Raw genomic sequence first — 25939 nt, 5'->3', positions numbered from 1 at the left:
AAAAACTGGGTATTTCTGAAGACAAGACAGCCAAAAATCCAGTAGTGGTATTCTGTCAAAGATGTCTTTGAGTGCCATATCAAATGACAGTTCAATTACAGACTCAATATCTGAATCTGACAATTCTGTCTTGAATTGCCAGATTCACTCTATCTACATTCACTGTAAAAGGGTTCCTTATCCATGTTTTGTTGCTGTTGATGGGGGGAAATATTCCTCCTCCAGACTTGTAGATGCTCCTTGATAGCAGCTGAAATCTCATCAAGCATAGAACTCATATTATATTCATTTTGTAATTCTGTTAGCTTTGTAAAAGCTTTGTAATTTCCTGCTTTCACACAGCGGAACCACAAACTGAGTAAACGAACAAATGCCTAAATAATCGGGCTATTATATGACTATAATTAAATAATAAATACAAGTGAATTTGGTATAGAGGTAAGTGTTAGGCACTATCTCTTACCTAAATTAATAATTATTCATTTGTATTTATTATTTAATTATAGCCATATAATAGCTCGATTATTTAGGCATTTGTTGGTTTATTAATATATCATCGGGCTTTGAGATGTATTATGTTTACACAGATTGAGTTTTTTCATTGCAGCTTCCATTCGCTTTTGCACTTTAAATACAGTTACATTGCTACTTTGTATTGTCAGATTTGAATTATTCAAAATATCAAAAATGTCAGAAAGGTAGGCTATCTTGATTAATGAATTGACACATGAAAACTGTCTTTGAATTCAAATAATACATCCCTAGCCATTGGAGGATGTTAATCTAAGAACATTAAAACTTCTTCTTTCATTTCAATAAGTCTTCTTAAAACATTCCCTCTTGATAGCCATCACATTTTGCAGTGTACAAGCAGTTGTTCATGTTCACTGCCCATTTTTTTTTTTTTGCACAATGCAGAGAATATTCTTGAATTCAGTGGACAAGATTTTATAAAGTTTGTAAATTTTACACACACTTGCATAGTTATAGTTAAAAGCAATGGCATTTTTTTTTTGACAGTCAATGCTTCTCTGTGAATGCTACGAGGTACAATGCACCCATACACAATCTGGTGCTATGGCTTTGATCCATGAAAAAAGTCCAGGAACTCCTGCAATTGCACATGCTCCACTGCTACTCAGTCCAAAACATTTCTTCCATTCAATGCCATTTTGATTGATATAATTATCAATTAAATTAAACATCTCTTTGGCTGTTGTTCTTGTAGTGAGAAAGGTTTACAAAAGAGAATTCTTCTTTTGTAAACCTCTGTTAGAAGAGGTTTCTTTGTGACTTGTGTTGTCAAAATCATATCTCACAAAACACATTCGATTGGCATTGTCTGATATCTGCACTTTCAAAGAAACGTACTGAATGCAAGATCAAAGAAACTTAAAGTGTCTTGACTTGCAAAGAAAAAAATTACACTCTTAAGTGACCCACAACAGTTTCTTCAGTATTATCTGCCACCTCCACGATTCTACACTTAATTGTATTATTTGATAGTTCCAACATATTTACTTTATTCTCTTTTTTTTTATCACATATTTGAGATGCTAATATTTTCTTTGCTGGAACTATTAATTTCTCGGCAATTGTGTGAGGATAACCAGTTTCAGCAATTAATTTTGACATTTCATAAGAAGCCATTACAAGGTTTGCAGATTGAGCACCTTGAGAAAAATTCAAGGACAATGTTTTTGTAGCTATTAATTCTCTCTTTTTATTTATGAAGAAATCTATTGGCTTATTACTGTATTGCAGATGTTTCAATTTCAAGTGCTGCTTCAACTTTGAAGGTTTTATGGACTCATTTGAAAGTACTGCATAATAAATGGTTTGTCATCAGCACTTTGATGTAACCAAATTGTATATAATCCTCAGAATGCCGTCAGATCCAGGATTCCTCCTCCTCTTTTTTTTTTTATAAGAGTAGGGGACTGCTCATCAGGCATCCATTTGTTAATTGTCACTCTGAGAACTCATGTCTGGCTGCACATCACTTGATTGTGTATGGGTGCTATTTAAAGACTTTGTAACTACAACATTGTTTGTTTGTTGTTTCATTACCACTTATCCATTGTAAAATTAAACGTAATCAGCAAACACAATAAAGATATGCTCTCTCTCAAAACTTAACTAAATGAGCGTAATTGACGCAGGCACAAGCAGGTAAAGCAAAAGCCAGTAGACAGAGCATGTCATTTGTCTCGATTAATTGAATTATATATTCAATGTTATTTACTTGTAAATTCTTCAATTGGAACTTGAAGCTGTCCATTCATCCCATTTGGTCCCCAGACCAAGAATAATCTCCCTATCTTTGTATGCTGGGGTGAGAGCCCTAATTGTTCATAGATCATTTTCCAATAAGAGCAATCCTTTTGTTTTTAACCCCTTTGGCCTAGGGTGAAACAAAGCTTCACTCCATTTCTTGTTCTACATACTCATATTCTGCTTTGTGAAAAAATGAAATACCTAGATTTTCAAAACTTTTTAAGCAACCCAGCATTTTGCTTTCATGGCCCAGTGCCAGGTCATGACCCACAATTTGGGAAACGCTGGTTTAAGGTTTTACACTTCAAAGATTTCTTAAAAGATACACAAATATAAACAATCTTAAGAGTTGATGAATACATAGCTAAGAAATCTTAAACTATATACACAAAAATCACAGAATTATTTAGTATACGAATAAACCGAATATTAAAAAATTATTACGTCCTTAATAAATATACTGTAATTCAAAAAATTTTAAAAATAGTAATGATCAATCTACACTGGACGACAAAAAAAATAACGCACCAGGAAGGACTTGTTGGATTTGAACAAAAATTGGTATGTGACATTGTCATAGCTAGACAGGTATATGATTGCAACCATAAAGCAAAAACATACTTTATTGTGCAGTAATGTTCAATACAGTGCAGGCACTAATATCCCGTTGGGCCGCCTCTAGTGCGGATATAAGCTGTGATACGCCTCAGCATGGAGGCATAAAGGTTCCATATAATGTTCTGTGGCATATCTGTCCACACGTGATGCAACTGGGACTCAAGATGTGTCAGATCCCGCGGCTGTCACAGCTGGCGTCCCAGGTAGTCCCACACATGTTCGATTAATGATAAATCTGGAGACCGTGCAGGCCAAGGAAGTGTGGCAATGTTATGTAGGCATGCTTGGGAGACCGCTGCAGTGTGTGGCTGGGCATTATTCTGCTGGAATATGCCTGTCGGAAGCCCTGCCATGAGGGGCAACACATGTGGCCGGAGGTTGTATTGCACATATCGTTGGGCTGTGAGGGTAGTACGCATGACAACTAGAGGTGTCCTACTGTCGTATGTTACGGCTCCCCACACCATAACACCAGGGGTTGGGCCTGTGTGCCGCTCCACAGTATAGGCTGGGTTGACGCCTTGACCAGCGAGGCCACCATACCCTCACACAGCCATCGTGAGCCCCCAAACAAAAGCGGGATTCGTCGCTGAAGACAATATGCTGCCAGTCGGTAGCTGTCCATGATTGTTGTGCAAGACAGCACTGCAGATGGAGGCATTGGTGAGTGGCTGTTAATGGTAGAACACATACTGGCCATCGGGAGACCAATCCGCCTTCTACTAAGCGCCTGGAAATGGTGCAGCTGGATACACGGTTTTGTAACGCAGGTGCCACTGCTGCATGAATGGTAGACGACGAAGCTGTAGGCGCTATCCGTGCTTGACGTACAATGAGATGATCCTCCCGCCTGGTGGTCTGTCGATAGCGTCCGGAGCCTGTTTGCCATTCATGCGTTCCCCTACATCCCCACTGCTCATAACACATCCTAACAGTTCCATCAGAATGGTTCAGATGGCAGCCAATCCGGCGATATGACCATTCTCCTCCTCTCAATCCAACGATGCGACCTCTCTCAAACTCACTTAACTGAGTGTAAGGCCGTCGAATGTGTCATAGAGGCATGTCTGTCACTCAACAAAGTCACAACCATCAACACAAGCGCAGGACATATGCACAAGTCGTCACAGCGTGCACCTTTATACCAGACAGAGGAAGCACTTTTCTACCCTCTGGTGGCGATACAACACAAGAACCTGATCCCAAAAGCTAATCATTTACATATCTAGCTATGATGATGCAACATACCAATTTTTATTCAAATCCAACAAGTCCTTCATGGTGCGTTATTTTTTTGTCGTCCAGTGTAAATCAGAAAATTATTATATCCATAAATTTCAAGTATAGGATGTCAACATGCTTTCAATTAATGAGTTTTCATTTTAATGCAGTTTATTAACTATAAACAATTTTTGTGCCACATGCTATTTTTTGGTTAAATGTGGTTCCAGAAAATGGTTGCACTAACAGGTGCTATATAGAGAGTTCACTTAAGACATTTTTAATTAAAGTGCTATTTTCAATAAACATAGCAAAACCTCAATTATCTGAAGTAATATGGACCAACATTGCCTCAGACAAAACTCAGTCAGGGCCATTTTGGATTAAAAATTACAAATATGAAAGATTTATATAGGTGTGTAAATTAAAAATCTGCACAATTTTGATAAGAATATCTAGTATCTTTTTTAAAAATAAATTTGAGAACTAGCATAGATTGCTGCTCAGACTTCATAGAAGATTTAAACTCAGTGTCATGACAACAATATTCCAATTGTAAACAAAATGGAGTAGTTTAATGAAGAGCAAATGAAATGTAGTTACAGATTTTACTAACATGAGAAAAGGTGCAGAAGTTTTACAGTTAAGCATTTTGAGGCTATTGGAATGACAAGAAAGAGAGTTTACAACATCATAGAAAGTCTGGAAGGTGGTAAGACTGCTGCTAGATGTGTAAGAGAGTATTAAATGACAGCAAAAACAAGTTTTTGGAAAAAGGTGATCAAAAAGTTGGACAGCTGCTAAGAAATCTTTGAAGAAAGTTCAAAATACCATTAGTACATTAAAAAAATATTCTAGTTGAGCAAAATGTTGTCCTTTTGAAGTGAACATCAACAATAAAAAAACCTGAATGTTGTTATGGATAATGAGTTGTATTTTACCTTCGATGGAAGTGACTGCATTGGGAACAACACATTATTGTAAGGATAGGGATGAGGTTGATCCACAGGTAAAATTTAAATGTCATGCAAAATCTCTCCAGTATTGATTTGGGTAGCAATCTGTCCAAAAAGATCTGAAGCATTCATTGGGCCCTCTCACCTCTGTTCCAATAAAGAAGTGTACATAAAGGAGTGCATTAAAGAGGCTGCATTAAAGAGATTCCTTAAGAAACACTGTTAGATGACCTGTATGTCTTCTGGCCAGCTCACAACTACACATTACATAACAGATATAGTTTCCATGTTAGAGGAATATGGAGTCTGTTATGTCAGCACAACAATGCAAATCTTTGGTTACATCCAAATGAATGATTCTGGCACCAGCTGATATTGAAGGTATACAAACATGAGTGGTCTGTCAAAAATTGAGAAGAACTGAAACAATGCATTAAGTCCAAGTTCTGTCAGTTTAATTCAGAACACTTTCAAATTCTGATGGCTGGTCAAGACCAAAATCAGAAAAGCCACCAACTATTGATCAGATTCCATAATTTAGAGACAGAAGAAACTAACTGTATCAATTTTTGTTCGTGGATAATCATGTAAAAATAAAGAAGTTTCATTTATTTTTGTGTAAAGTGTTTGTTTATACAACCTTATGGTATCACTTTTAAAGCCTCTCTTTATACCTTACAAGTTAGTAGATTAAACACACATATATACGAGGCGTGTTTTTAAAGTAAGTACCACTTTGATATTAAAAAAACGTAACTGCAATTTTTTAAATAATTTTATTTTTACATGAAAGCCTGTACCTTAATCTACCTTTCAACATAATTTCCTCCAATATGAAGGCACTTTTCATATCGTACAACCAGCTTCTGAATTCCATCCTTGTAGAAACCTGCTGTCTGATTTGCCAACCACTGCAGGATGGCATATTGACATCATTGTCGTCGTCGTAGCGCTGACTTCCTAGATGCCTTTTCAAGTGGAGAAACAAGTGGTAGTCACTAGTCACTATATCAGGACTATACGGAGGATGATCAAGTTGTTCCCAGCCATGTGATGTGATAAGGGGTTTGTTGGGCCACGTGTGGACTGGCATTGTCATGAAGCAAAACAATCCCCTTACTGAGCTTGTGACGCTTTTTGTTTTGGATGACAAAATCATAAAGCATCTGTTTTCTCAAACTTTTGCAACAACCTTCTGCACCAAGTCTTCAGTAATGACAGATAGTCCTTGTCATGGACATTAGTATGGCCATCTTTAAATGCTCTAATCCATTTTCTTACCATTCCATCGCTCATGATGTTTTTTTTATACACCTCACTAATCTGCCAATGAATGTCAACCACTTTCACATCTTTTGCATTAAAAAACACAAATCACTGCATGTACTTCACAATTGGCGGGATTTTCAATTGTCTCTGCATTTTAAACACACACAAACAAACATAAAATGAACAAATACTTCTGTAATGGCATCTGTGACTAGCCAACAGATGTAGGTACTCAGCACACATTTGCAGAACACCAACTGCAGCAATGCAGAGGCCCTATTTTAAGATGGTACTTACTTAAAAAACACGTCACATATATATATATATATATATATATATACACAACATTTTTACATCAGTTCTTACACAGCTAATATGTACAATAATTTTAAGAGTAAAGAATGTATTATTTGTAGTTACATTTTAATGTGAAAGTTTCATCTTACATTGAAATTAAATAATAAAGGGTAACAAAACCAAATCATTTTGTAATACATGTTGTTATATTAAACTTTAAAAAAATCTTTTAGAGTATTTTATCTTATAGCAGTTCCTCTCTTCATTTCTACAATGTTTCACAAGCATCAGCCACTCATTCGGTACAGTTGAGATTAAAAATACTACAAGTTCAGTGAATTCAAGGCAAAGCTTTCTATGAATTGTAAGAAATGCACTATATTCATTTACAGGTTCACTTAGTTAATTGGGGCTCAGATAATCAAGGGTCTACTACTAAATCTATTGCATTAACTGAAGATTAACTATATTAATTTTACAGAAACTATTTTTATTCTTTAAGAACTTTTCAAGTTAAATTTCTTCAGAGTAAAATTTCTATATAATGAAAAACAACTTACTGAAAGCATGCTGTATTGTATTGTTTTTGAAACATTTCAATCATATGATTATTTAATTTCTTTTTAAGTAACATTAATCATTTTCTCTCTTAAATTCTGATTTTCATGATCAAAGTTAAATAAAACATTTATTTTTGTACAATATTCTAGAAATGTGAAAATATTAATGAAATTCAGATTATTTTTAATGAAATAGCTACTTTTAATTACAGTTATCAATAAAAATTTTTTAAATAAAATAAAAATATTAAAAATATTTACAATGATTTCCTCCTTTGGATCCAAATGACAAGAGAATGAGCACAACAAATGTGAAAAAAAGTGGAATGCAAGTAGCTGTATAGCTTAAACTACTTCCTCTGTCCAGTTTATTAGATAATAATACCTGAAACAAATTAATAATTGATTTAGAAAGCTAAAAGAATTAAAATTAACTTTTAATAAATACCATTAGCATACCAAAAAAATTAACAATGGCACTACTATCATACTGTAAGAAATTGCAGAATGTATACTGGTACGACGTTGTTCTGGACCGACTTCTGGTGTTCTTAATAAAATACTCGCAAATATAATCGCATAAAGAACACCGATAACTGCCAAACACATAACTATCCACAAAGGAACAAATACCACCTAAAAATTTAATAAATATTAAAATGTAAATGTTAAAATATAACAAACTTTATATTAAGAAATTAGTTAAATCAAATTATTATTTAATATATTTTAAATAACATTCAAGTTCAATACTTGTAAATAAGCTAGTTTAAATCTCATATTTTTTAATACTTTGAATACTAAACTCTCAATAATTTTTATGCAAAATTTAATTATGTAAAATGATTAACAAGTGGAAATACTTACCAGTTGATAGTTTATTTGTGATCAATCTAATTCAGTGTTTTAGATATTATTCTGTTTTTGTAAGCTTTATTGGTTTAGATATAATAAATTCTCAAAATGGTCAAATAAAATTTCTTAATTCTAATATTCAATTAAATGTACTGTACAGTGTCCTCACTGTATATTTAATTGTATCGGTTAACGAACAGTTTGGACTGTGAAAAAATTGGACAACGAACACTTTTGCAAAAGATTTTTATGTTTGGACAACAAATACATTTGGATAATGAACAGAACAAACACAAGAAGTGACACTGCATTTAAGATTTGTAAAAGTATACTTTAATGGCATTTAGTTATTTACCTCTATTTTTCAGAATATACTGGTAAGAGTAATTCATTTTTGCTGTAATCACATTTGAAAACTAGTATATTCATATAATTTAAAATTACTATATTTTGAATAATACAAGTTAAAGTATTCATCAAAGTTTTATGTTTTCTTTTGTAAAATTAATCAAAGTATCTAAGAATCATAATACTGAATGATTTTAGTAAAAAATCATTTTTTATTTTTTAACAATGTTAAATCTCTATTATACAGTCAGCAAATACAACTTATTTTACATAGACATATCTAAAATTTTTTATATACTATCTAAATATAAATATATTCAGCTTTTAATTCCATTTATATAATCATTAACTTATAAAGTAGTATAAATTTACATCAATGATGAACAACACTCAGTCTGTAGGCCACATGTGGCTCGTGAGGTCCTAATATATGGGGCTTTGGCGATATAAATAATTTTTCAGTTTTCTGCCTTATGCCATTACGCAACCTTAAAATAATATTTGTGAAGAACATTAAAGCTAAACTTGATTAGTGAAAAGATGGGAATAAACTATATTGCTAGTTTGCATATCATTAGCGTATTATTTTATTTCCTAGTGTACTGACGGTTGTGGATTATGTTGGTACTCAGCAGACTTAAAGCCTGTAACTCCATAAGAAACAAAGCATGTGGCCACTGGAAGCTTATGAAGTTAACTTGTGGTCCACATCAATCACTCATTTAGATGAAAATATCACATTAATTGCTGTAATATATTTGTTTATTCATTATTAATATCATATAATAAAAATAATCACTTTTACATCAACAGAAACGTATAATCATTTCAAGACTTCTTAATGTATAAATATTCCAAGGATTCTCAATTAATGCTTCGACATGAATGAAATTAGACAAAATTTTAAAATGTAGAGTTTCCTATTAGAATTAACAATTTTTTGGATTTGGTTATAAGTTATAATTGTGATTTAGTTATTTATGTTATCACGTGTTTTGAGTCTAATTATTTGGCTGTCTGTTCAAATTAATAATTTGTCATATTTTATTATTTCTCAGATAATTCAGATCAATGATTGGAAAAATGTTAGTTGAATGACTGTTTCTCAATATCAACTACAGTGCCTGTGACCAGTGTGCTTCTTCTCGAAGGAAATCAGAGGACTTCGCAAACGTTTTTGAACCTAATCTGGTTCTTCTTCAGGTGTAATGGAATTCTGTATTCTAAATTTAAATTTCCCATTGAAGTTGACTGTTGTTTTAGAAAAAAATGCATTCTGGAATGTCATGTGTAACCAATGTTGTCATATTGGACCTGCGCGATGAGAGTATAGTGCTACTTTAGAGATTTATTGAGGAAGGCCTCCCATGCTGTCGATAACGTGATTTTGTCTTTAAAACTAATACAGTGCATATTCCTGTGTGTGTTGAGGAATATGTATATAGCCTCGAGCCTTTTGAGGTGTTCTTGGTGAAACGTGAAGTGAATAACTCTGGCTTGAGGAAATAGAGGCTCTATCTCTGGGTTGGATGAATAGACTGCTAGGCGGTGTTTTTTCTATGATGCATGGTGTCGCTTTGTGTTCATTAATCCTCATTTCTAAATTGCGTTTAGTGGATCCGATGTAGATGGCTTTGCTGTTGTCTCTGTGGTCGATGATGGGAACAGAGTATACCCCTGGAAGTCTGTTTCTATCAGGAGCATCTTTTCCATTCCTAAGCCTTTGCGAAGTCCTCTGATTTCCTTGGAGAAGAAGCACACCGGTCACAGGCACTGTAGTTGTTTTACTTCTTATGTTTCTCAATATCTTTTATCCATTTGATTGAAGTTTTCTGGATTGCCAGAATGTTATTTTGTCAAAAGAATTTTGATATTGCCTATGAGATTTTCTGCCATACTCATACTATTCAGAAATTTCTTCCTTTTAAAACCAAAATAAACACAACACACAAGTCATAGTGTACTCCTTTTAGTAAAAAGCTAAAGTATATCATTTGTAAAAATAGCAAAAATAAAAATATCTGGCAATCCGTGCTTTTTATTTATCATACACAGAAGAGAAATTAATGTAAAAGTAAATATCTTTATATTAAGTGTTTTTAGATGATGATTCGATAATTTGGTTATCGTTCATGTATTTTTTTAACATTTTAAACTAAATTTACTTAAAAAGAATCAACTAAATAATATCAATATTCAGGATAATTCACAGTTTATGAGATTTATCTGCAGTTAAAAAAATAAATTTTTTTATACTAAATCAAATGATCATTGTAATTAATTGGGCTATTTTTTGCTACTATTAATAATTAGAAATTAAGTAATTTAGTATTAGAGGTAGATGTTAGTTGCCATCTCTTATTGAAATGAATAATTATAATAATTTAATATTTATTAAATCTAGAACTGTGGTTCTCAATCTTTTTGAAGTCGGGAACACTAAAATTTGACATTTTTTTCCCGCAGAACACTTATAATACATCAGCTTTAAAGCAGGGGTGGCAAAACTTTTTGAAATCAAGAGTGCACCTGGTCTGGTATATGATGTCATTGGCATTTGCTGATTACATTCCCATGCAAAAAAATTATTTTATATTGTATTGATTGTTCTTTTGCAACAACTTTAAATTTTATATTTGATTTTTTTATGGAACACTTGAAGTGGCTTTACAGAGTACCCGTGTTCTGTGGGCCACGGATTAGAACCACAGGTCTAGAAGAAAAGAATTGGTTTGGAGCAGGATAAATTATGGCAATCGTTTGGCTTAGTATTAACCAAACAATTACCATAATTTATCCTGCTCCAAACAGATTGGGCTTTGGGATATTTATGTGTACATATACTTTTTTTCTTTTTTTTTGAAATCAATGAATTTTAAATTTGATACTACTTTTAATGAAGTCTTACAGGCAATAACAGAATTATCTATTGACAATAATAGTCTGGATGATATTCCTGCAATATTTTATAAAGACATTAAACCTATTGCCATTAAAAGTTTATTTAGAATGTTTGTTTATCCTGAATAAAAGCTACCATATTTTTTGGCATATAAGATACACTTCAGCACAGAATATTTTATATATTTAAGTTATCCTGTGCATTTGGCACCTCAACTCCAAATTTTTTCACTGTATTTTGGGTTAGAACTATAAACAGTTCTAACATACCAAAATAAATAAAACAAGTTAACTAATTAATATTAAATTTTCCAGCTACAACAAATTGAAAGTTTGTAAAAAAAAAGTGGTTATAGCGCAGGTAATAAAATGTACACCACACACAATTTTCCAGCAAGTGAAATTTGTGGAATAAATGTTTTCGGTTTATTTTATAAACCTCTATAAGGTTTATATGCATAATGTGCATTTTATTACCTGCACTATATCCACTTATTTTTTTTTTACAAACTTTCAATTACTTGTAGATTATGGCTTCTCAATTTGGAAAATTTTTGCCCCTTCCTTAATTATGAAAGTTGTAAAAGCCTTATCAAAGGTTTATTTCCTCTTCAACAAGACTACACAATTTGTCTGTTTCTGATTCTCATGATGCTTTACATTCAAGATTACAATTTAGTGATATTTACGCAAGATTAATATAAATAAATAAATGACTGCTAATTTCAGAAAGCCAACTTCTATTAATTAAAGGAAATGTTTTCAGTGAAGATCTGACCATTCCCAGCTTACAATCTCAATATTAGAGATGGGCATTTTCAATCTGTAAATACTTGAATACTGTGAATACCTCCAATATTGCACCATACATACTGTACAGTAACAACAGCAGATCCAAAAGTACCCAAAGAAGGGCTAACTTAAAAATTAAAAATATTCAAATAATTGATGAGCACCTTTTATTAATGTGTGTATAACAATTGTACTGTAGATAATACAATAAATATTTACCATCAAAAATGCTTTTAAAAACAACATTTTGAAGGTCAAACAAATAAATTAGAATTTTTTTGGTCAATGGTTCCCTTTGTATCCACCAATACATACGGATAGCAAGTCTTTAGCACTTTTGGTTTAATTTGTGACAAGAAAAGAAGGTGACTAGATCCTGAACATTTTCAAATTCTTCTTTTTACTTAAATAAAAATCTGTAGTAAGTGAGAATGTTAACAAATATTTTTTTAATCTATTGTAATCGATCTCAATTACAATAGATAAGAGTACCTAAAAAAACCTATTTTAAAACCCAATGTCGAAATTAAGTTTGACATTTCATTTATTAAAAATTTTTAAATTGTTTTTCATTTTACTTTTTGTTGTACTTTATTAACATACTGAAATAAACAAAACAAGTTAATGATTAAATAAATTATTAACTAAATAAGTTATATAAGGTAATTAGGTTCACTGAGTATCAGGGGTATTGATGACGCTGCCTGTATTAATATTAAAATAAATAAAATATTAAGAATTAAAATTAGCACAACAACAATAGTATAATTTAATAACTAAAATTTGTTCTGAACATCTGCTTTAAATTTGCGAAACAAACTGTTGTAGAAATTTGTTAGAATTTGTAAATAAATAAAACTTGCAATTAAATAAATCTCTGTAAAAGGTAAAGATTAAAAACATTTAAATAAATAAAATTATTATTTATCAAAGATTTTTTTTCATTTGAATACATTGAAGAAATGGATTATTTCTAAATTTCTTAAAAACAAAATTAATTAATTTTCAAGATTTTAAAATTTGGTTTTTTTATATGTAAAATTAATCATAAATAATCTTATTAAAGTTTTAAATAAAATAAAATCAAAGTATTTAATTTTATTTTTTAAATTTTTGTATCAAAATTAAAAGCAATAATTTCAAACAAATATAAAATACAAAAATGTTAAATAAATTACATTTATTTACAATTAAATTCAGATTGCTTTTTCTAATTTTTCTTCAATTCTTTAGTTTTAAATAATGAGTTGAAGTATACGTACTGTATATACTGTATATTTCCGCAGATAAGACGATAGTTGAATCGTAAAAAAAGGTCCCCAAAATCTGGGGTTGTCTTATAGGACAGATACAAAAAAATTAGATTGAAATTTATATAAATTAAAACCATTATAAAAAATGGACAAACCGTAATTATTTACTAGTAGAGAGTAGGCCATGTCCACAAAATAGAATAACCCGTACGACATTTTTGTGAATAGTCAAGGTCATTACCCGAATGCCCGAATCAGTGCAAACGTTTGCAACAATAGCAAGGCAAAAAATAAAATTTGTTCATTCAAAAAATTACAAATAGGACATAATTCTGTATACACCATACAGTATTATTATCCAGATGATGATTGCTGATCTAAACTAAATTCATAAGCCATTGATAGTTCGAGGGTCGTCTTATAGGACAGATATATGCTAAAACTATAAAACTTTGACGAAAATTTATACCTTGTCTTATCTGTGGAAATATACAGTAAATATAAAGAACATCTTATTCAACACACATACATAGGATGAAATTTATTTTATTGGAAACAATTACGAAAATGACATCAATATACTGTTAAGTAAATAAGCATCATATTATTGATGCATTTACACTTTTCCTCAAAGAGATTTAAAAAAAAAAAATATCTGTAATATTTGTAATGAAATTTTGGTAATAGGGAAAAATTACAGTTGATTATTTTATAGATTTTTAGCAATGAAGCTATAAAATATATGGAATTATGTGATAAATTTGGAGATAATAGAAAATAGTTGAAATAGTCAATGGTTTTTATATCAACTTAAGGAATGAAATAAACTGATCTACAATTTCTGACTTTTTGATTATATAAAAATGTTATATGAAAATCTCTTTTCATATGTACCATTCAATGACAGAAAAATGAAATAAAAATAACTTCAAATATCTATAACCAATTCTACAAATTTTATTATAATCAACTTATAATTTTTAAAATGAATTATGAAAAACTACTTGAACAGAAAGTACATTATACATCAACAGAATTAAATAATGTAAAAGTGATAAATAAATGATTAAAAAAAAAAAACAGTTACATTCCATGACAAAGAAAATACCTATTGTTATTTGTAATAACGAAATAGTCCATGACTATTAAGAGCAAACATTAAAAATTTCAAAGTCATATTTTCCCCCTCAGAATTAAGTATGATTATATAAGATTTGTTTCTTTTTTGCATTGTTCTTTTCTGCAGGGAAACTTAAATAGTTTTTTGTTCTACTGTTTTTTTATGTCTGCCTAGCTGTTAATAGTATTAAGATTTGTGCTTGTGTTCAGTTTATTAGTATTAAATACACTCAAACTTGTTTTTGTGCAGTCTATTTTTGTGCGATTTTTTATTTGTGCGATTTTTTATTTGTGCGATTTGTTTTGTGTTATTTTTTGTGTGCGGTATATGAATTTCAATAAAATTGGTATACTGCACAAAAATAATTGCACAAAACACATTGCACGTATAAAAAAATCGCACAAAAAAAGACCGCACAAAAACAGGTTTGAGTGTAGATATAAGTCTTCCTATTAACACCACTTGGCACTAACTTCTATTCGTGGCGGCACTCAATTTTTGGTGTTTGCTACACTCACGTTTTCTTTTAGACCCTTTGGGGGACTACAGCCTTGCAGTCTGAAAACTTCATGCCAACATCAAGTGTAGAGGGTACAGTAGCCACACGTACGCCGTTCAGAGGGATCCTACCTTTCTCTACTGTCTATCTCTTCTCTCTCCCTTTCCCTTACCCTCTTTTCCGCTGGCTAAACACCTTGTGCATGCCCGATGTCTTTCTTGTATGTATGTATGTTTTTTTATGTTATTCTTATTAACAGATGTACTAAAAATGTTGGGCTAAAAGATCTTATTTAACTATTTAATGTTTACATTAAAAACATTACTGGATAATACAGAAAAAATAAATGACTGATATATTAATGTATTTGTGTGTATATATTAATATCATTTATAATAATAATCTGATAATAGCATGATATATGCAAGCATATAATTTACATTGTTCTTGTCAGATGTACCAATATGCTAACACTATCTCTGGAAAACAATTTAAAAAAGGAAAAAAAATTTTTTTAACCAATGAACCAAAAACCATAATCATTATTACAAAATGCCATAAAACAAAGAAACATTGAAGTATTCATGCTTTACTACATTATGGTATTGATAAAATGGCATTAAAAATATAAACAAATACAATAAAACTTTATTATAAGGTCACTCCATGTCAAGTGATCAAGTCACTCCCTGACCTCAGATTTTTCTCAAATTTGGTGTGTAGCTTCCTGAACTAACTAAAAGAAATTTTATGTCTCAGTATGTAATATTTTGGCTGTAAGAGCTCCTTAATGAAAGTATTCAAAATGTTGAAAAAGCAATTTGAAACTTTTTTCCATTTTTAGCAGCTAGTTTTCTGAACAAAACATCTCAGGAAAGTCTTCTTTTGTGAGATTGTTCACTAGATGTCTGTTAATAAAGCCTGGAAATTTTATGTTTTGTAGTCTCTAGTTTGGAAGATATTTCAAGATCAACATGATTCCAAAACTTTGGTAGTATATTTTGCTGATTTCTGAAGGCCATTATCCAGTCCTGTAGCCAGGAATAAACCATTGGGAAGCTAGAATAATAAATGAAGGGGTAAGCTAAAAATTTGTATAGGCCTTTAAATAGGCCCAATAATAGTAAGACTACCTACATAAACACCTTCAACTTTATCGTTTAATTTTTCCACTTTTCCAAGCTTGTTATGTATAATTATTATTAATTTTATCTGTTAAAAATAAAGGACTCTTCAAATACAGTGTGTCCTCTATTTTTAACAGATAAAATGATTCATTTGGAGGACTCTCCAGATATGAAGAGTCCTCCAAATGAAATATCTCAAAAACTAGAGGACTACAAAACATAAAATTTCCATGCTTTATTAACAATCATCTAGTCAAAACTCTCACAAAAAAGACATTCCTGAGATGATTTGTTCAGAAAATCTACCGAAATTTTGTTGCAACAAGTGTTTTACCAACTTTGATTGCAGCTGGTAAGAAGAATAATCAAACTTTAACCCTTCAAATCTGTGCAGTTTATATCATACATGCATAGTAAACTGATATAGCAATTTTCAAGAAAATATCAACCTTATTTGCTGAATGGCAGCATGCCAATTCAGCAAATAATGGAAAATGGAAAAAGATTCAAATAGTTTTTGTGATATTTTGACCACATCCAATTAAGGGGCTCCTACAACTGAAGTATTTGTATATTGTAATATAAGATTTTGTGGTATTTTATTGGTTACTTTAGGAATCTACATACCAAATTTGAGGAAAATCTAAGATGGTCAAGCGAAACAACTTCATCCCTTGACATGGAATGACCTATACAGATATTGTGAAATAATCATTGTGGTTCTCAAGATTATTATACATATTTAAATTGAAGTGGTAAAACTAAAACTTATATAGATAATAAACTAAAATTTACATTTATTTTAATACATATTTCCCAGTATTTTAATATTATATACATACAAATATATATATATATATATATTTGTATAAATGCATATTAATGACATAAAAATTCGTATTTCCTATACATAAATTACAGATTAGTTGCTTTAACAAGATCAACTTAATTGAATATAAAATAGATGATGAGTAATTTATACTTACAACCCAATTCCATATAATAAAGTCATCTAACCTCAATGCTAAAAATATAAATTGCAGAATGTTGACTGAGCAAAATAATTCCATCTATAAATAAAAATATATTAATATGAGTTTTAAAACATACATTATTTGACTAATTTTAATATTTACTACATTTGATATTATATGTAATTTTATTATTCTACATTAAATAAATTACTAATACACTTTATTTATCATATTTATATATTAATTTTTAACTTAACTTACTAATATCATACTCTAATTTGCTTAACATTATATCTACAATATGAATTTATCATTGTTTTTTGTCTTAATAAATATAATTATGTAATATGATAATGACTATTCTACTGTGGATTATTATAACAATGTGATATAATTTGTTTTTGTTTTATTTTACTTCAAGATGTATACTGAAAAAAATTTTAATACAGTAGACCCCCCTATAACACAGAACGTATCTACCGTGTTATAGGGGGGTCTACTGTAATATCAAAATTAGCATGTCAATGTGAAAGTAACTAGTTATATATATAAAGAAACTTTATCATTCTATCTGTTAAATATTAAGTAATTAGATAGAATGTATAAGCAAAATTTCAGGAATGATTGTTGAAACAGCAATACTTTCTAGCTATTATAATTATTAATTAAAATTAAGAACTGACACATCAGTGTCAGATAGATACAAAATTGTTCATTTAACTAATCATGAAATAGTTCTCTTCTCAATTAATTACTTGTGTGTACATACAGCATAATTCATGTTATATTTTTTTAAAAAAACCTATCCTTTTTAGAATCATTGCATTTATGTCATATTGATGTAACAAATTTGAAGCAACTTTCATAATCATTATAATCAATACATGGAGAAAAAAAGCAACTCAGCATAATAAAGCAAAATTTTCACTGAAACTCTGATAATTTTCATATTAAAATTATTAAATTAATTTAGAGATACAATAATTATTTTATAAACTATTTAACTAGTCAAATTTTCAATATTGTTACAAATATGTCTTATACATTTTCTGAGAATCAATAAGCATAAATGAAAACTATGCTAGAAAATAAAGATTCCAGTACAAATAATTATTTTTTCTTTTTAGTTTAACTTAAATGAAACATGAAGATACTATTATATACTAGATACATCCAATACACCTTATTGCTGAGAACATATATTTATTACATCTAACAACGTTGTCATCCATAACGGAGAAATGCGAAATTTACAGAGCGGGTTTGTCTGGCAGATGTTTAAATTATAAAGATGCGACGGGATGGAAGTACATGGTAAAAAGTAACACACATAATAATGCTTCTACAGAGGCTCAGTAGATATATGCGTTAAAGGATAAGGAATTTTTCCTTAATGTTTACGGCCAGTCTTCGTATTTTATTTGCATTTACATTTGTGTTTTATTTGGATTTTCTTATTTATTATTTGGTGTTATACTTGTTCTATTTGTTTAAATTTAAAATGTATGTTCTAATTTAGTTTAGTTTTGAACGTGTTCGATTTTGTATTAGAGTCGAACAATTGTAACCTGAGGATGGCCCATAAAGTGGGCCGAAAACGTTAGTTAGACGTAATAAATATATGTTCTCAGCAATAAGGTGTATTGGATGTATCTAGTATATTTAGTAAGAAGGCTGAGTTTGAGTTAGTGATACTATTATATTAATATTTTAATATAACTGACATAAAAAGTTTATAAATAATAAAAATACATATAAAATAAAAAAAAAATATTTAAAATCAATATTAAAAAATATAACTAACCTCAAATGACCTGTCATGTTTTACTGCCCAAATGCAAACAGCCACGGAAACAACGGAGATAAATATCAATGGTATAAATACAAGAATCCACAGATGACGACTGTTTTCTAATTTATCACAAACTAGCAATTCGAACATCAGCAACAATAACTGTAGCGCTAAACTGATTAACATTGCTTTATAATGTACATAACCTTCTCCTTCAATTCTAAATAAAAAAATATATATATTTATAATTATTCATTAAATAATTATCATATCATTAAAAGATATGTATAAAAGTGAAAATGCCTTAAAAAATGTCAACTTTTATTAAAATATGTTATCAACTAGTTGCTTATTTCACATTTGTGAAGCATAGGCATTGATTTGAGAAAATGTTATCTACTTTTTATTTTTAATGGCAAATTTAATTCCATGAAAGTTTTATAAAAATTATCCCGAGAAGTTTATATTAAATTATTTTTATATATTTTAATTTGTCACTTCAGACTAATAGACATGTTAATGCTTACTGCAGGAATGGTAAATATGTGATAGGAAGAATGAATTCGGGTGACAAAACAAAATAAGCTGTTCTTATTTAATCTTCACACATGTCAGAGATAAACAGAAAATTAATTTTTGTGATTTCTGATAAAATGAGAGATTAAACAAACTTTGGAAATACAATGCACTCTTACTAATCCAAATTAATTAATGTTGGAATTGTTTAGATTAGTAGGATTATAAAGAAATAGAAGTCGAAAAGAGCTATAGACAAATCGTTATATAATTCATTAATTATTTATATAATTACAAAAATTCTATTCCATAAAATTTTAAATGACTCATATTCATAAAAATGAAAATGTTATTAAAATTCCAGCAGACCATTTGTGTTCTGTTTAATACATAATATTTCCATGAATCTAAGATGCACTTTTTTACCTATTTTTGCTTGTCCAAAGTACAGGTTTGAACAGTTTAGCATAAATGCTGTTTTGCAGTACAAAATAACAATCAGTCATCATGAATAGACAGCATGGTGCACTACACATCAATCATAATATTTTTGGCTACATTGCTCATCTCTGACCACAATTCAAATGAGCTTGGCTGATAACAAGAATTAATTTTAACTTGTTTTTAAATAAATACCCTAGCAGTAAATAAATATGTGAGCCTGTTGGCCTTATTGTTATAATCATCAGCATTAATTAAAGAAATTGGAAAGGTGTGTGATAAGTCTGAGAATTATAATGATAAGGCAAGCAAGATCACATTTATTTATTACTAAGGTATTTAAGAAAATAACAGACTAAAAGCTTATATTGAATCATTTTTAATATTTAAAATACCTTTGAGACATTAGGATGCAACATTAAAATTATAGTTATTATACAGTATATATAGGAGAGCATGGAAATATAGTAGTGACTAGAACTACCTAATATTATTTATTTCGTGGAATTTGTATTGATTTTCTAACTTTTTATTTAATAAAATTGATTATTTAAAAATTTTTAATTTCATGCAAAGTTACAATGCATCTTAAAATCAATTTTGAGATGCAGCATGCAATCAATGGGTTCCTAAAATTAAATTGAAATAAGATATATATTTAAATATTGTATTTAGTATATATATAATACTTATGTTAAAATATTTATTTCTTAAATTTATAAACTTGTCATGCTTTTAAAAAGAATCCAGCAACGAGTTGCTTAACTTTCCTTGCAACATTTAAAGCTGCATGTCTGGCACTATCTGTTATGATATTTTATTATTAAAAACTTTTTATATTTTTAATTATTATAAAATGGCAAAAACCTCAATTTTCAGGTTAGGGATGAGTTTTATAAAAAATTGTAAATGCTAATAACAAGGTAAATCTTCATTAAGTCCGATCCTACTCGAGATATGACACACGACCCCCTCTAACTCCCTCCCTACCCCGTCAACCATTAACCACAAAAATTTAAAAGCATCGCTGCCCCTAATACACAAACCTTCCTGCAAAATTTCAGAAAATTTCAACAAAAGGCACAGGAGTTATTAAGCTTCAAAGTAGATGAACAAAATTGTGCCACATACACACACACTAACATCCATGAAGAATAAGTAATCATTCTATCTTGCAGAAGTATTGATTTTAACTTTTTAAAACACTGGACTAAATCCAACAATAAATAATAAAAGTAAAAAAATTCTTTACATCAAAAACAAGATTACATTGTAACTTTACAGAAATTTTAAAAAAATAATGCACAATTTCCTGTTTCCAAACATAAAAAAGTAAATCTAGCAATGAGTTTCATAACTTTTCCAGCTGTTATGAGTTTTTATTTGAAAAAAAAGAATGTACAATTTTGTTTATTTTGCTTAATAATACACGTGTGGCACTATCTGTTATGAGATTTTATTATAAAAAACTTTTTATACTTTTAATTACTACACAATGCAAAAACCTCAATTTTGAGGGTAAAGATGAGTGTTATAAAAAAAAAAAATATATAAATGTTAATAATGAATAAAAGCTTCATTAAGTCCTATTCCTCTTGAGATATGACACATGAATACCTCTATCTCATTACCCCCTCAACCTTTAACCACCAAAATTTAATAGCAACAATGCTCCTCATAAACAAGCCACCATGCCAAATTTTGTTTCTTAATCTTTACCCCATTCTGAGATATTAAATAAAATAAATGGCAACACACACACATGGAATAGTTTTGAAGTTTTTTGAACTTCTTTGGATCCAGGAGGTCTCTCAAAATGTGCAAAAAATTCAAGGGTCAAATTTGACACAATTCCAATACTTTCCTTTGTTATGTATACGTAACAGCCAGGAAAGTAAAAGGCTACTAAATAAAACATTTTAGTTAAATATAGTTAGAATTTTAGTTAAATACAGTTAGAATTTTAGTTAAATATAGTTAGAATTTTAGTTAAATATGGATGCAGAATTGTTTGTTAAATTAAAATTTATTAAATTTATTAATTCAAAAACTGAAAAATAAGTGGTTATACATAATAATATACATACATACATACATATCCTCATGCTCATAATCCAAAAAGGGTGAACAGTAGGCAAAAGATATTTCACATTAAATTTAAAATTTTAAATAAACTAATTATCATATATTTTTCAAAAATTTATTAGAATTTTTAAACCTACATGTTTCCAAAATGCATATAATTGTATACTAAAATTCTTATAGACTTTCTTTTTGAAATAAAATTTTCATCTTATACAGTGGTGCTCTCTACAGAGGTCAAAGCAATGTTGCTTCTTGGAGCACATTTTCTAGCATAACAACTCATGAATAGTCTTATATGGTTGGACCTTCCTTATGCAACTTTTTCAAAATTACCTCTAAATTTTCTTGCATTTCGGGCCTTATATCTTGAATGTTACAACAAAAACTTGTTCATCCTTGTTCATCATTGCTAATATGAGTATGAATGGAAAATTTAACAACTACACAAAATTCAATATAAAACAATTAATGTTTTCTAAATAAGTACATATCTTCATAAGAGTTTTTCACCTACCTTTTGAGACACCCTGTGTAAGGAATACAGGTTAATTAATTTAAAGCCCAAGTCTGTACAGCATATGAGCAATTTTGAACAATAGGAAACAATTTATCCTCGTCATTTACTACACTATTTTCATCCAAATTATGACAAATACTTTAAGATCAATAAATAAATTTATTAAACTTCAAAATTTTACATCATTTTATACAATAATTTCATATTTATATAATGCAAATAATTGCTTATTTAACAAATATGATAATGTTTTTTTTTTTAAATTTTATTTAATGAATTTATATGAAGTTTGACATGTGAATAAGTTAATGGGTACTTTTTTGTCTTTAAGTCACAAGAGGGTGTGCATATTGACTGGAGAACTGAGAGGCAAGTAAAGAGTATTGATATTCAATTCACATTTTACTATGGACCCTTTAAAAGATTCTGGCTTGTTGCTATGAGGGTATTCCCAAAAGTAAGGTCTCCTAATTTTTTAAATACAAAGAAACATTTATACAAAAATAAAGTTCATATCATTTTAAAGCTTGAACATTTATCTATTTTTCTACATAATCGCCATTTCGGTCAATACATTTTTGTATACGCTGTGGCAATTTTTGTATGCCCATGTCAAACCAGCTCACTGCCATGTCGTGTTAAACCTATTGAAATTCATTGCCAATTGACAGAAGTGTGTGGCAAGTCGTGCATAGATGTCAAAAACATCTTCAAGTGGTATAGGGAGTTTGCAGCTGATCGTACTGAAATTCACAACAAAGAAAGAGGCGGGAGACCATCAATTTCCGACAAGACAGTCGCGAAAGTTGAGCAAACCATGCACAAAGATCAGCAAATCACTCTGGATAATCTCTGCATTTTGGTTATTGGGCTTTCTCCAAGCACAACTCATAGGATTTTAATGGAAAAGTTGCAATATCAGAAGGTGTGCGCAAGATGGGACCTGCGACATGGTGGCGAGCAGGTATGACATGGGCATACAAAAACTGCTACATCGCCTACAAAAATGCATTGATCGAAATGGCCTTATATATCTTCAGAGTCTCCAATCTGGAGATATGTAAGGCAGGATTGCAGAACACATGCATCAACTACAAGGATGCAATTAACATCTCACACACCTGGAAATATTGTTATGAGGGAAATGCACACCCACAAATAACTTCACATTGATTTATTTCAATTTATATTCAAAGTTCAGCAAACGTAACAGTACGCATGCATAAACAACATCCCAACACGAGCATAATGTTCCATCTTATTGTCCAATTCCATGATTTCAAATATTGAATAGAATTTGCTTCGGTTTTTGTTCCGTTCCATTGGTATTTGAAATTTCTTATGAACTGTGCCTGAGGAAGACCCTGAAGGGGTTGAAAATGTTAGCTGTTGTAGAAACACCTATCACTGGATTATAAAGGTTTTTTCGTGGAGTGAAGAATTATAATTCATTCAGTATATATTAAGAAGTATATTTGAAACTAATTTTATTTGTGGGATGGATTTCAGTCTTCACTAGACCCTCTTCAGCCACAATTATATAAATACAGATACCTACATCAATTGCAAAAACATATTTAACATAATAGTTAAAGGTTACAGGTATATACTGCTAACTGTTCATACATCCATCTGGTTAAATTCCTTCTATGAATCTACAGGTAATTCATATAGACAATTCCTCGTGACCCTGTGTTAAGCGGATCTATAGTATTAGTTAACAGCGATTCTCCTTGGTGAAAATTGGTAACCAGGAATCAATTATCATAAAACACAATTTGAACATTAAATTCTGCCTTCAGTGGGTGGATCCACATAATGTTCATTACATGCAGGGCAGAAAAAGTCTTGGTTGAAGATTTGGTAATAGTAATTTTATCTCAATTGAATTTCACATTATAGCATCAATTACACTTTTATGTATAAAACTGATTAAAAATTAAGATTGATGTCTACATAAAAATTTTGCCTTTCTGGCTTTTGTCAAATTTTAGATCAAATTTTGCTTTAAAATTCTTAAATAAATTGAAATGTCACAAATGAAATTAAACAAACCTTGTTTTGCCAAAGAAAATTTATGTATTGTTTTCATGAACAATGAGATAAAACAATCATGGTGTAAGAGAATAAATGTACTGTACTGTACATACAATGTTGCTCCTGCATTCTTGTTTTACAATATCACTTCATAAATGCAAGTTACTTATTTTAAACCTAATGCTTGAATACACAAAAGCTGTTTGCATGCTACCTGCTAGTCAAACAGACTTCAGGGGGTGTTACAAAGAAAACAATATGGACATTATAGTTGAGGTAATCTCCTAGCCATCAATACATACAATATGTTATAGCCTGTAAAAACAATATCAATCATTAATTTATCTGATAATTTGTCATGGATTGGGGGATTTGCAATTAATTGAAGAGAAGCAGTTTTAAGTTCAGATCATATTGTCATGTGGTATTAATAGAGAAAATAATTCAGAAATTTCTGCATTATGTCAACAAACATCACAGATCAAAAGCCAGCCACACACTATTAAGCTTTATGTAGAATCTAGTAAGTAACAAAAAGCATAATCAATACCAATAATTCTAGATTAACAAAATGTTTTTATTTTTGTATATCTCAGAGTAGCCATCGTAATACACTACACAAACTGAATTCTAACCCCAACTATAGTAGTTACAAAGATTGATATTGTTGTTTTGACACCCAATGTAGCCATGTTCATAATGTGTTTAATTCACACATTAGCTTGTTTTCTATTTCAATATTGTTATGAATAAATGGAAGCATGTACTGTACCATTGTAAAACAACATAGAAAAGCATAAAAAAATTTCAATTGTCTTCTTCCAAAGTCAGGCTATTGCCAAAGTTGAAATCGTATATTTTACATTGGCAACAATTACCAATCGTGTAACCAAAATTACTATTACCAGAAATGTTTTAATTTTTAAATAAATCGGTCACACAATCTTATTCCACTTTCTCTTATTATTCCATATTAATATTCTTGATTGTCATATTTAATATATTTTTACACTGAAAAGTTTTATATGAATGATTAATTTTATCACATTTTCAAAACTTCCATTAATTTCTAACAACAGAAAATAAGGATACTGTTACAGGTATACCTCACCTTACATCGGGTAATTGGTTCAAGGAGAGGCAACTTAAGTCGAATTTACTTGTCACTAAGCTAAACCACAAATAACCATTCCTAGTTCTGTATTTTATTTATAAATGCATTTTTAATAATATATGGTTAATAAGAATCTATTTTAAGCTTACAAACAAATTACTTTTTTCTGTACTACATTAAAAACTAAAATTTATATAAATTTACAGTACATACATACTTGTACATGTACATGTTTACAGTACATTGTGGACTCTTTATTTGTTAATGTGGTTTGCTTTAAGACATTATAAAATAAAATTATTTTGTAAGATTAAATAACAAATACAGTTATTAAAATTATTTTGCAATAGTAGAAAATAAACTAATTTAT

General features: G+C 29.9%; 1 protein-coding gene across 1 annotated transcript in view; it reads right to left on the bottom strand.

Moving 5' to 3' along the window:
- Positions 1-25939, bottom strand: part of LOC136988477 (transmembrane protein 185A) — a 47822-nt gene that overhangs the window by 2586 nt on the left and 19297 nt on the right. The window contains 4 exon segments of the mRNA XM_067286341.1: positions 7460-7583; positions 7658-7834; positions 17080-17163; positions 18872-19079. Coding sequence (XP_067142442.1) covers positions 7460-7583; positions 7658-7834; positions 17080-17163; positions 18872-19079 — 593 coding nt within the window.

Source organism: Centruroides vittatus, unplaced genomic scaffold (assembly GCF_030686945.1).
Source record: "Centruroides vittatus isolate TY-2023 unplaced genomic scaffold, ASM3068694v2 scaffold_3315, whole genome shotgun sequence".
Classification (NCBI taxonomy): domain Eukaryota; kingdom Metazoa; phylum Arthropoda; class Arachnida; order Scorpiones; family Buthidae; genus Centruroides; species Centruroides vittatus.
Note: the sequence above shows the minus strand (reverse complement) of the source record. Positions and strands in the feature narration are given on the sequence as shown.